Source organism: Myiozetetes cayanensis, unplaced genomic scaffold, assembly GCF_022539395.1.
Source record: "Myiozetetes cayanensis isolate MyiCay16 unplaced genomic scaffold, myiCay2020 scf7, whole genome shotgun sequence".
NCBI classification, from domain to species: Eukaryota; Metazoa; Chordata; class Aves; order Passeriformes; family Tyrannidae; genus Myiozetetes; species Myiozetetes cayanensis.
Window position 1 is genome coordinate 43,424,655 of NW_026087964.1, and position 12,415 is coordinate 43,437,069.

General features: G+C 44.4%; 1 protein-coding gene across 4 annotated transcripts in view; it reads left to right on the forward strand.

Moving 5' to 3' along the window:
- Positions 1-9,731, forward strand: part of SLC20A2 (solute carrier family 20 member 2) — a 58,181-nt gene extending 48,450 nt beyond the window's left edge. For all 4 annotated transcript variants that reach the window (XM_050337700.1, XM_050337698.1, XM_050337699.1 and 1 more), the window contains 3 exons: positions 1,408-1,593; positions 2,303-2,387; positions 8,025-9,731. In XM_050337700.1, coding sequence (XP_050193657.1) covers positions 1,408-1,593; positions 2,303-2,387; positions 8,025-8,189 — 436 coding nt within the window. In that variant the 3' untranslated portion in view covers positions 8,190-9,731. The remainder of the gene's footprint in view (positions 1-1,407; positions 1,594-2,302; positions 2,388-8,024) is intronic.
- Positions 9,732-12,415: the final 2,684 nt, after the last annotated feature.

The following is a 12,415-nucleotide window of genomic DNA, read 5'->3' on the forward strand; positions in this document are numbered from 1 at the left end:
CTTGATTGTTGTTGTGTGTGTTTACAAGGGAAAAGTCCTTCGTAGTTACTTTGCTCCAGGACCACTTCCAAGGGTTCAGAGCTGAATTTCCCAAGGACCAGACAAAAGAAGGAAGGTCTTGTATTGCTTAGATGTGCCGAGCTTTGCAATGCTGAGGACCCTCGTCTCTTGGCAATCGCCACTCAGCCCCTAGTGCCTTGTATTTGGTAAAGATGGGATTCAAGTAAATTATTAACTGGCAGATACGGTGGCTTGGTTTGCATAACATTTGACATTAAAACTGGCCCTTACTCCATCTGTGTGTTTTGGAGCAGAACCAGGAACTAAATTTAGCTGGTCCTGGCTCCAGGGCGAGCATGGCCATCGGTCCTGCCTGCAGTACTCACTGTGACCCACTTTCCTTATTGATTTACAAGGAGCGGTGCTTCCTGATGGTTTTCAGGTGTTTTGAATGACATCAGTCAGGTTTGCTCTGCTCTTTTTGTGATTATTTAGACATAAATGTAGCTACTTCACTAAGTATGCTTTTTTTTAGAGCGGATAAATGCTGCTCAGCCAGGCAGGCAGCTACTCAGTTTAGTAAAAAAGCTGAACAAAAAGGGGTTGTTGAAATTCTTATCTGCGTTTTAGTACTTAAGCCTCTAAAGTAACTGGATACCAGCTTTCAAGTTTTTCTTCTAACTCTCATGCTTTTTTAGAATAAACAATGTCAAAAGTATGACTCCAGGTACTGGAGACTCCAGTTACCAATTTTGGATGACCTGCATTAGGAGCAGGGACTTCAGTGTGGCTGACTTGCAGTGTTTTTCTAGATAGCAGCAGCAGGGTATCAAAAAGGCCTTATGCCAGATCTGTGTCACCAAAGGGTCCTCTCTGATCCAGTCCAGCTCTACAACATGTTTGAAGAGGCCTAAGTCACCTTCCTGGGTGCACTTCCATCATATCCCAAACTTTACTGGCTGTCAAACTAGATTAGATTTCTATATTCTTGTCTGCAGTGGTAATTTTAGTCATCATTTTCCTTATTTTGACAAAAAGAGCTAATTTGATACTCGATTTTTAAAGATGGAGAGCTCTTGAACTGGTAAATTTTGAGATAGTTTCAGTGCAGTACTGAAAATAATGATTTTTGTCACAGAACAGACATCATGAGGTACTTCTGAATGACATTTCAGGAAACAATTTGTAAAAGAGGAATTCCTTTCAGGGTTCGCCCTAGTTATCAGTGATGAAGTGACAACTGAAAAAGCAGCATGATGAGAGTCTCCTGCCTTAGCCTTTCCAAGCGAGAAAGGGTAGGGTCAAGTCAGAGCAGCGCTGCACGCACAGTGAATTAAAATAAGAGACTTCTTTCAAGGCAATTATCTGCATTTTTATAACTCAGGTGATGTATTTCTGTTTCTCCAGCAATGCAATTGGTCCCCTCGTCGCGCTCTGGCTTATCTACGAGCAAGGTGGCGTAATGCAAGAAGCATCGACTCCCATCTGGCTGCTGTTCTATGGAGGTGTTGGGATCTGCGTGGGTCTCTGGGTCTGGGGTAGAAGAGTTATCCAGACCATGGGTAAAGACCTCACTCCAATCACACCATCAAGGTAGGTCCACAGGTGTCATTACGGCTGTATGAACTTGGTGTGTGAACCAGTCTGAGAAATTGATGCTCCAGTATTTTGTTTGTAATGAAGTTTGCTGGATCTGCTGTGCTTTGATTTTAATGATAACCTTGCTTTGACTTCTCCATCTTTCTAAAAAATTGAAAGAAATAGAAGGAAGAGGAGAGAAAGAAAGAATGAGAAAAAGAAAGAGTGAAAGGAAAAAAGATAACCCTGTAAACTAATACTGAGTGCGTTTGAGGCATAGAGGTCTGCGTGAACGGTCTTCTGCTGATTACCTAATTAATATGGCAGAAGGTGCATTTGGAAATGGCAAGATTACAGTGGCTTTCCCAGTGCCCTTCTGACTATTAAAACCATATGTATTTATTACAGTAATTTTCATCCTTAATGCATACTCGACCTCTGCTGGTGCTTAACCGAATTACTAATTAGGCATGATTCACTGCAGCGTTGAGGAGCAAAAGTCCCTGACGCAATGAGCCGTGCAGCCAGGTTACTACAGATGACTAGCCTGTGCCGTTCCCATTATTCAACCCTTCCTTGTTCTCTTAACTTATTTGTGTGACAAAAATCACTTGGAGATAAGACAGTCAAAAGAAGAAACGGGTAAGACTTTGGCACGCTGCATGGTATCAGTCCGAGCTGATGCAAAGAGTGATTGTGAAGTGTTTTCTTATGCTTCCTGCAGTGGATTCACTATTGAGTTGGCTTCGGCGTTCACAGTTGTGGTAGCTTCCAATGTTGGACTTCCTGTCAGTACTACACACTGCAAGGTATGCCTTTGCCCAGCGACTGCAGTCAAGGCAGTCTGGACTGTTCATCTTAAAATTGTGCTGCTCGAGCCAGGGATAATGGCATGGCAAGGGGAAAACAGCCGCTGACAGAGGATGATGAGGCAGAGATGCGTCAGTGCATCTCGGTCATGCCAGTGACATTGGAAAATAATCAGGCTTCCAAAAAAATGCTTTGGAGTTGTCACAGTAAAGTCACTGGATTTGGACACAATGTGAACTCCATAGCTGTTGGTAAAGAAAAACAGCACTTACAAAAACATGACATGTATTTTAAAGCAAATGATTACAAGGAAGAACCTGGTTTCCTCTGACGGTGCCATTTGAACCTGGTCGGGTAACATTTCTCCCTTGTTCAGAGGCTGCGCACCATTCATCATTTATACTTCACTTTCTTGATAAGTGCATGGCATGGGATTTCCTGCATATAACTCTTTTACTACAGGTTTTCCATCTGTCTTTTTTTTTTATTTCTTCACAGTGGATTTTGCATTGAAGTAATGTGTGCGCTAACGGTACTTGTAGCCTCAAATGTGGGTATTCCAATAAGCTCCACCCATTGCAAGGTATTGGGGTTTGCAGTGATCCTATCAGTAAATCACATCACTAGGACAAACCATAACAAAACACAAGAGATACCAATTGTTGCAGATTGCCTTCACTATGTAGTGCACCGTGCAGACTGTGATCGCAAAATAACGAGGTTCACTTTTAAAGCTGGTACGGCTAAAAGCAAAGTCAGCATTATAGCTAATTGCACAAAAGTCTGGACCGTTTTTCACCCTTACATGATTGTACTGAACTAATATAGACATATTAAGATAACATAGATTTGTAGTTTGTGTGAACCCAGTTACATGTACTCTAGAGCCACCTGTATGAAAAACACTGCTACATCGTTCAGCTAATATTTTAATGTCTCTCTTCTTTTAAACCAACTTGTCCTCACTTTTGTGCATTATAATACAGAATCTGGCCCTTATAATTAGTTCTTTGAACAAGGTTTTTGGCTTTCTTATTTTTTTCTAAAAAAGATCACTTCAGAGTATAGATATCGGCTGGGTAATGAGCAGAATTTCATTGTGTCATACGATAGGCTGTGTGAAAAGACATTTATATTGCTTGTAGACATAGGGCGTACGTGCACATTCACACTGCTGGAAGAACATAATGGGAATTTAAAATTTTATTCCCTGGGAAATTCTCAAATCAAATATCCCATCTTTCGTTCCTTTACTTCGTCATGGACTCCCAAGGTTCTGGACGTTCAGAGCTGTTTGTTTCTCTCACCCTCTGGCAGGATGTGGGGAAGCCCCTCCAAAATCAGAGACCCCAGAGTGGCAAAGTCCACGTGGTATGCCACCAAGACCAAACCCTAAAAAAAGACGGATCCTGTAGGATTCACTGCTGCACCCTGGAAACCTTGGAGCCCTTCCAGCCCTGGCTGAGTCTGGGGCAGGCAGGTTTCCGGGGCTAACTGCTCCACGGCGTGGCAGGCGGGCTGGCAGAAAGCCTGGCATCCTTGCCTGTGACATTGACCTGGTTTCCAGTGAAAGAGTCAATGAAATCCACACATCCTGCAAAATGCCCCAAGTTGGTTCAATTGGCCTTTTTCTAGTGAAAACCATTTCTTCAGAAAGCCTTCCTCTATTGCAAAATCATTTCTTTCTTCTGCCCTGGTGCTTCTTTGAGAAGCAGCCAAGACTGAGCTGCTCTGAAAGGCTGTTCAGATTTCCTGGCATTGACCGAACTCTGGTTCCTCTGAATCAAGCAGGGAGGGGAAAAATAATAACAACGTGATCCACTTCTAAAAGTGCTAGCCTGAAACCACCTCCCTTTAAGCTGACTGGTATATGAAATGCATGATGAAGAATTTGCCAGGGAGAATAATACAGCTTTGATTATCCCAGTTGTATGCCTGAAGCACTTCTAGCCAACTGTTGTAAAAGAGAAGAAGCACTTTGGTGCAGACAAATAAACTGAATTTAAAAAGAAAAGGTCTTGGAAGCCATAAGCTAATGAGGGGGTGGCATGAGGAGGTATTCATTCACTCAATGCAGTTAAAAGCTTGGGCTTTTCTAACTGCAGAGCAAAATAGTTCTTTTTTAAAAACACTTTCATGAAAGCAGTTGATGCGGTTAGTCCGTGTCTGCTCCCTGTAGTTTGCTGTATCTCACTAGATGGATCACTCTTAATGGGAAGATCCACTTTGCAATAGGATTAGACTGTTCCAGGATGTCACGTCATTGTAACTGACTCAGTGTTTCAGCAAAATGAGATCCTGAGTTGAAAGATCCTAAGTGATCAACACATGATAAAGCAAACACTTGTAACAGACTAATTCCTTGTTTTCTTTGAGGGCCTAGGGAAGGAATAAAAGGACTGTTATATATCATTTGCTTCATGTAAAAATGCCTCTCTGAAAGTGCTGTCAGGCATTGAGTCAAAAATGCTGTCTTAAAAATCAGCAGATTTTTTTTGCCCTAGAAATCAAAAAAGAAAGGAGGTTCGAGGTTAGCCTGATATTGAGCCTCAAGCATCAGGGAGTGGAAATTATTTCTTTCCCCAATATTTGGTTTTGCTCCATTGCAAAATAGAATTTGCCGAAGTGGGAGCCCTACCAAGGGGTGTCAGTCAATTGAACATGCAGTAACTAGATAAATTGATGGCAAAGAAGGAGCAGCATGAAACAATTGAGGTGGAGTGAGACCTTTTTGAGGTGAAACAATAGTCTGTAATGAAAAATGGAGACTGAGTATGAAGGAAAGCTCTGAGCAGCAGTTTTCAAGTCTTGGAGCAGATGTGGTGGCAAACTGGAGGTTGGTAGCAGGAAGAGAAACATCAGCTTCTGAGAAAGATTCGTCAGTCCCTCTTAGAACAGGAGATGCCTTTGGTCCTAAATCAGAGGCTTTGATCTACATGAGGTAGTCACTGCTCAATGTGCCTGTCCTAAATCTACAGCCAAGCACCTTTTTCATGCTCAGTGCCTGCTGAGAGCCCAAACTGCACCTTCGTGTTTGCCATGAGTCAAAGGGGAGAAGAAAATCCCTCTGAAAGCCTCCAAGTCAAGGAAGGCTGAAGGGAAGACCTAATCTTATGAGCCTCCAAAGGAATTTGTGAGTCTGAACGTGGTAGCCACATTGCTCTGCCTGCACCAGTTCAACATCCCTTGGGATTTAGCACTGAAAAGCTGGTGTGGTGTGAATGCATACCTGGCCCTTCTATTGCCCAGGTAGGCAAATGATCATACTGAATGTTACACATAGGACCTGTTATTTATTCTAAGATTTGATATGTAGAAATAAATAGACATTTCTCAGCTGTAACAGATTGTGTTCATGTACAGATAAAATTGCAGTGCAGGAGTTACAAAAGTGACTTTGCTGAGGTCATACTGTGAGCTTCGTTTTGCCATTATGATTTTGGGGTTTTGAGAAATATTCTCTGTGCTGCTGTGATTGAATTATCATGTTCTGTGTGTTCTTATGATACACCATTGCACAGGAACAAGAGCCAAAAGCATTTCTGTAATGCTTTAAGCGGAGCATACTGAAGGCAAACTGCACTGGTTTCAAACCAATCTCAAAGTAGATATCATCTGAAATTCTGCAGGCGGTGTAGTGTGCCTACACCCAAGTTTTAGTTACTCTCCTAACCTCTAGTCCATCAAAATCACTATTAATAAACTAAACTTTAACAATGTTTGAAAGAGATTGCCAATGCCATCATTGCTGATACCTTTTAAATTTCAGGAAGGACTCGGAGACTAGCGTACATAGACTACAGGCTTGCTCAATAAGCAATGCTTCTTGTTGCAAGCATGACTGATGGATGCTAAGGACACGCAAAATAGAAAGCTGAGCCTCACAGCTGAGCTGCTGGAAAACCAAACGCTCTTTCCTTGAATTAATGCTTTGATATAGTCAGAAGTATGGGGTTCCTCTTCACTGGGCACCTCCAAAACACAGAATAGCATATTATCCACCCAAGCAGTATTCAGATGAAATATTATCCAAATGATTGCCTTATTGGATCAGGCTTTTAGACAGAGGTCTTATTGGTCACAGAATATCAGATTTAGTTTTCCCTTGTTCCATCACAGGCACCCTAGAGTTACTGGGCCTTCCACAAATAACTGTTCTCCAAGAAGAAACATTAAACAATAGTTAGAAGCTAACTAACTTTTGTTAACAAAAGATGTGGATTTGATATCTCCATCCTGTCTTTCCCTAATTCCCTGTCCTCCTAGCATTTATCATTTTGCTGGCTCTGTGCATGGAGAGCAGCCCATCTCTTGATCTATAGGCAGGGACTGATACTCCCATTAAGAAAATAAGTGGGTAGGCAGAGATGGCACTTCAGGGAGCACATGCTCATCTGTGTCTTGGAGCTTTCCTTACCTTCAAAACAGGATATTTCTTCCACATTTCTTGTTGCTTTACCATGCACTTTGAATAGACTTGCACATGTTTTTGCTAACAGCATGGAAAGCCACTTCCAGGGCAGAAAGAAAATAGAGAGTTTCTGAAGTTTCTGTATAATTTTTCACTAAAAAATTTTTTTCAGCCCAGTTTTTTTCTTAAGAACTAATATGCTGGGTTTATACCTGAGCTTACGAACTGAAAACACAGTCAAAGGAAGAAAAGGTTGCAGCTTTGCCCATGCTACAGTGTGTTTTGTCTACAAAACCACTGACCCACCCCACTGTTCTGGTAGCTATGCCTTTGAAGGGTATTTTGGTGGTTCATTCGACTTCCCCACCATCCCCTTGGTGTCCGTGCAGTTTGTGTGCCTAAAAGCATCAGGCTGATGTTTTTGTCTTCAGGGAGGATTTTAGCTCTAGAGGCTTTGCTTGGCTAGCTGGTCCAAAAGGGCTGGTTTTCCTCAGAGGGCTTGGACTGATGAGTTTGATGTACTGCATCTAATCTTGCACTGTCTGTCTGCCCCCTGCCAAGTCACCATTGCTGTCACAGAGTGGGCTCAGCTGCTTACCTTGCTGTTGCTGTCCTGCTTATAGCCCACGGTACTGAAATACAGATGTGCTGTTTTGAGTGGGCTCTGTATGCTGGGCTGTAAGCTGCAGAGGTTCTGCAGCTGCTGGGTGAACAGGCAAGGACATCCCAAATCAGCAAGAGGGCAAGCAGGCGGGACAGGAGCCATACTCGTTCTCCTGACCTGCCCCATGCGACGCTCTCTAGCAGAGCCCCCAAAACAACTTTCCTGGTATTTTCATAATTTAAGCTGCAGTCTGGCCAGAGTTGATGGACACTTGCCCTCTGCCCTGAGGACTGAGCAGGTAGAGGGCTGCCTCAGTTCCACTGATGGCTGATGCAGGAGTTAGCAGGGCAGAGAGAAACCTACAAACGTATTTATCTGCCTTTGGCCGTCCCCAAGACTCAGGAAAAACAGATAGTTGAAAAATAAAGGTTAAAGCACCCTGGAAGTGTCACCCTCCTGCCACCACACCCAGACAGAGCCATTGTCATCCCCAGGGGCTCCTTTATCTCAGAGCATCGCTTGGTATCAGCTGACTGGCATTGGTGTGGCCCTGGGCATGTTACAGGCGCTCAGACCTACCCCTCACACCTTGTCTCCCTCTCTCCTCCCCACACTCCCAAGGTTGGCTCCGTGGTGGCCGTTGGCTGGATCCGCTCCAAGAAAGCTGTCGACTGGCGCCTTTTCCGCAACATCTTCCTGGCGTGGTTTGTGACTGTGCCAGTGGCTGGCTTGTTCAGTGCTGGGGTGATGGCGCTGCTGAGGTACGGGATCTTGCCTTACATCTGAAGAGCTTCCTCTGCTGGGAAAAGGGGAAATGGCCAAGCTACTACCGAGGGGAGAAGTGTTCCCGTGAAAGAAGCAGTCGGAGAGGATCCATCTTCCATATCTAACTTCTTATCTACTGTACATAACAATGTGTCATATTGGTGACATGGTGATGTGGTGCCATTTCTTATATATTACAGAAATATATATGCATATAGTAGGTAACAATACCTAAGTTATATTATCAGTGGGGTGAAAATAATTACCTAGAATTTAATATTTAGTAAAATTTGTACATAGTGTATCATTTTGGTGGCTATTTTTTAATCTTTTGAAGAAGAGTATGGATTAGGAAATGTTTCTTGTCCATTTGATATAAGAAGCGAGGTACAGGACTGCATAACACATGCATTTTTTAAAGCTATTAAGATACTGGAACAAAATAAAATGTGCAGAAGTGCTTTTCATAAAATAACTTTGTTCATATCATATTGATCTTTGTGTATCATAGCGTGATGGTTATGGCTGTGTAAATACTTACAACAGTAACTTTTAAATGGTGCATTTCCCTTATATATTTTGGATAAGAAAGTTTAGGAAGTACCAAAGAAGCAGGGGAATAGCTTGCCAATATTATGTTGTTGTCTACACGTGTGAGCGTGTGTTGTGTTTCCCAACCTCTAATTCAGCATTTTCACCAAGCTCCAGCCAGTGAGGCTGGGATAGTACTGTTCATGTCTTAATGTAACTTTAAAAAAAAAGAAAAGAAGCGCACACAAAAAAGTTAGCTTTTGTGACTTAGTAGGCAGACCATGGTTCTCCACATTAGCTGATAGTAGACTGACTTCATTTTGTGGGCTGATACTTCAGTATCTCACTGCTCACCTTCTACCTTTCCCCTTCAAATCTCAGCTCCCAGTTGCCCTGCTATCAATTCCTGCGGGAGAGCAGACCGTCAGTCTCCCCTTTCTCTGTCCATCCAGCCACGAGCACACACTCTCAGGTACAGGAGCGGGACCGTGGCGTGCACGGCACCCCCGTGCACAGAAGGAAAGGGCAGCAGCGGGTAGGAAACGGGCCTAGCCCTGGTTTTGTGGTTGAAGGTAGTGGGCGCCCATGGGAGTGCTGATCCATGCAGGGCACAGTGTGAGAAACACGGCGAGGATGTGAGCAGATGCTGCCTCCCCCGTGGCAAGTCCCATCCGATGCCACAGCCAGCCAGCCTCTTGCTGTGCTGTCGACAGCAAGGAGGGGATTGGGAGCCTGGCCCGGCGTGGATGGAGGTTGTATGGTAACCAGCATTTGGGATGAGATTTTTTTTCACGGCAGCTCGGGGAAAATGTCTAGCTGTGTCCCCTGCGTGCCTTTGGAAAGCACATTTGAGTAAAGGTTACTGTTTTGTGGGTGGGAGGCAAAGGGCAAGGGGTGCCTGGAGGAGGCTGGGAATCTATTACTGTTTAAATGCTGCTAAAATTTTGATAAAATGTTCTTGGTACTCCATTGTGACTTTTCCATTGGTCATTCATACTAAATTTATAATAAAAAGATAAACAGCCCCTATAACTGCCTCTTGCATTTTTCAAGTGTTACTCAGCCAAAATGGGAAGGCTCCCCGGGCAGTTAAAACCTACTCCTTGGCATCCGCTGACTTTTGTTCTTTGTCTGCTGTGGTCAGTGGGGATTAAACCACGCTCTGTGTGGCACTGACAAAACCCCCCTTTTCTTCCTGCTGTCTGGGCGGCCCCAGTGCCCAGCCCTTGCTCTGCCCGGTCTTGGCTCACAGGCGTCTCCCCATCAAGGTCTGGGAGCTTGGGGGCTGCTTTGGAAGCATTCCCTGGGCACTCGCTGCCTCCAGCTGCTTCCCTAACTCTAACCCTCCTTTCTGGGCCTCTGTAAGCATCCCTATTGCCGTGGCACTGTGGTACTCGGTTTCCAACCCCTCTGAAACCCTAGAGCTGGGGTATAAATAGTGCTGGCAGATGGGGTGGGACTGGTGGGCAGCGGCTGAGTGACCAGAGTAGCCAGTAAGTGCACGCAGGCAATTTGGGACCTGTGGAGAAGGGTGGAAGGACTCACCGTATCTCAGCACTTGCATAAACACCTGCCTGCCCAGTGGCCCAGCAGCTTGCCACCTTGTTTTATCTACAGAGACAAACCACACTTCTCTTCCTGCAGCGGCAGGGACCCAACTGCAGCCCTGCCAGACACGGACAGCATGTGGAGGGCTGTGCCAGCTCTGGGGGTATGTGCTAATCCCCCAGCACATGCAGCTGGGTGTCTGTCAACACACACATTTAAAAATAAAAGTGTTATGAGGGAAGCGGCTGGCAAGGAGGCATCTCCAAAATATCCCTGCCTGCCCCAGATACAGTAACCTTTAATGTGGAGGGAGATGATGGAAAACCCAAAAAGACTTTCTCCACACCACGGAGGTGTCCTTTGCAGAATCACTGCAAGGAAGGCAGAGTTAAAATGCCCTTGGCTCAGGCAGAAATCAAAATATGTTCAGGTCTATTTTCAGCACAAGAAATGGTGAGAGGTTTATGTTTTTTCAGCAGTGTGGGGGCTCAGTGGGGCCCAAGAGCTGAGCTTTGTTTAGCCAAGCAGATGCTGATGGATCTTGACAGGGACATGGGATGCTTTGCACCTCGCATCTGCCCCATCCCCTGGCAAGAGGTCTTTCCACCAGGATTCATGGTCATCAGGGCTGCAGCCCCCTCAACCATAGGATTTCATGGTTGTCATCAGGCAGACCTTGCTGTGGCTGGGGAGAAGTGTGCACAGGCTGCTGGTGGCTGCAGCAAAGGTAAGCACAAGAAACAGGTCAGAAGGCAAGAGAGACAGAAGCCTGATGAAAATAATTCATTACAAGTAAAACCACTTATAGGTGAGGAAATGTGGGCCTGAATTTCAGAAAACAAAGTGTCTACAAAGTGGCTCATGGACAAATGGTAAAATCCTTCACTCAAATCAGCCTGAGGAGAGCCAGTTGGCAGTGTGTGAAGGTGTTAATAGACTCTAATTACTCTAATCAACCTCTCCTGGGGCCTCCAGTCTTCACCCCCCTGCCAGATTCCTTAGCTTGCCTTGGGACTTGCTTTGTCTTTGCATGTCTGATGGTTGCTGGGCTGATTCTGGGACTTGTTATTGCCACCAGCTCTGCTCTGCTTATGCTGCTTGGTACTGTGCCCTGTGCTGGTGAAGTTGCTGTGGCATGGTAAACCTGTGCATCCTGGCTTGTCCTCTCCAGCTGGGCAGTGCTGTTCTTCCAGCATCCTGCTGCTGATGTCCCACTTCCAAGGTAAGTGTCCTGTGTGTTAGTGACTGGTCAGACTGACTGAGCACCCCTTGGGGCAGGAGGTCTGCCTGTGACACAGGTACTGAGGCTTGTTCTGGTGTTGGTCACTGAATGTGTTTGTTTTGGTTTCAGGGTTTTTTTTAGTGTGGGTTTTGTTGGGGTTTTTTTGAAAAGTTTAAGTACCTCTGGCTTTTGTGTTCTTCCTTTTGTGGAGCTTGCTTTAGTTACATTAATAATATGGCCTGATGGATCTGATGGAGCATTGATTCCACCTCCTGGTTGCTAAAAAGTCTGGACTGGAGTAAGATTTTATTACCATTGTGAATGTTTGCAAGCCTTCATTTTCTAAGCAGTAAAGCAGAACAGAAAGAAACTATACATAACAAAAACATGAACTGTGCTCTGTCCAGGATTCTGATTTCTTAGATCTTAGGAGGAAAATTTCTTACTGTTGCATGGAATTAAATGACATTTTCATACTGATTGACACAAGCAGACTTTGTTTCTACTTGACTTGCAAAAGTAACTATTATCTGACTTGAGTTCTTAAAACTAGGCTGCTGAACTTCTGGAGTGATGCTATTTAAGCACTGTATTGATGAACACACACTCTATCCAGAGGTAGCATTGGTCTGAGAGATTTTATATGCATATTGCATCACTTGTTCAACTAATTGCAGTTTTCAAAAGGGCATTATTTTTCCTAAGTGAAACAGTGTTTATAACTTGTACAAATATGCTGTGCTTTTACCAGCTTTGAGGTGCAGAAGCTTTTTTTGGGAGAGGGTGAATGCAAACAACAAAAGCTCGTTTCCTTCCTTAAATATAATCAGCTTTAAACCAAAGTTGGTGCCTGGAAACCAAGCACAAACAATGCCTGAGTTGCATGGCTCCTTGCAACTGTCCCAGCTGACACCAAATATCCAAATTCAGAAAGTTGGCTTCTCAT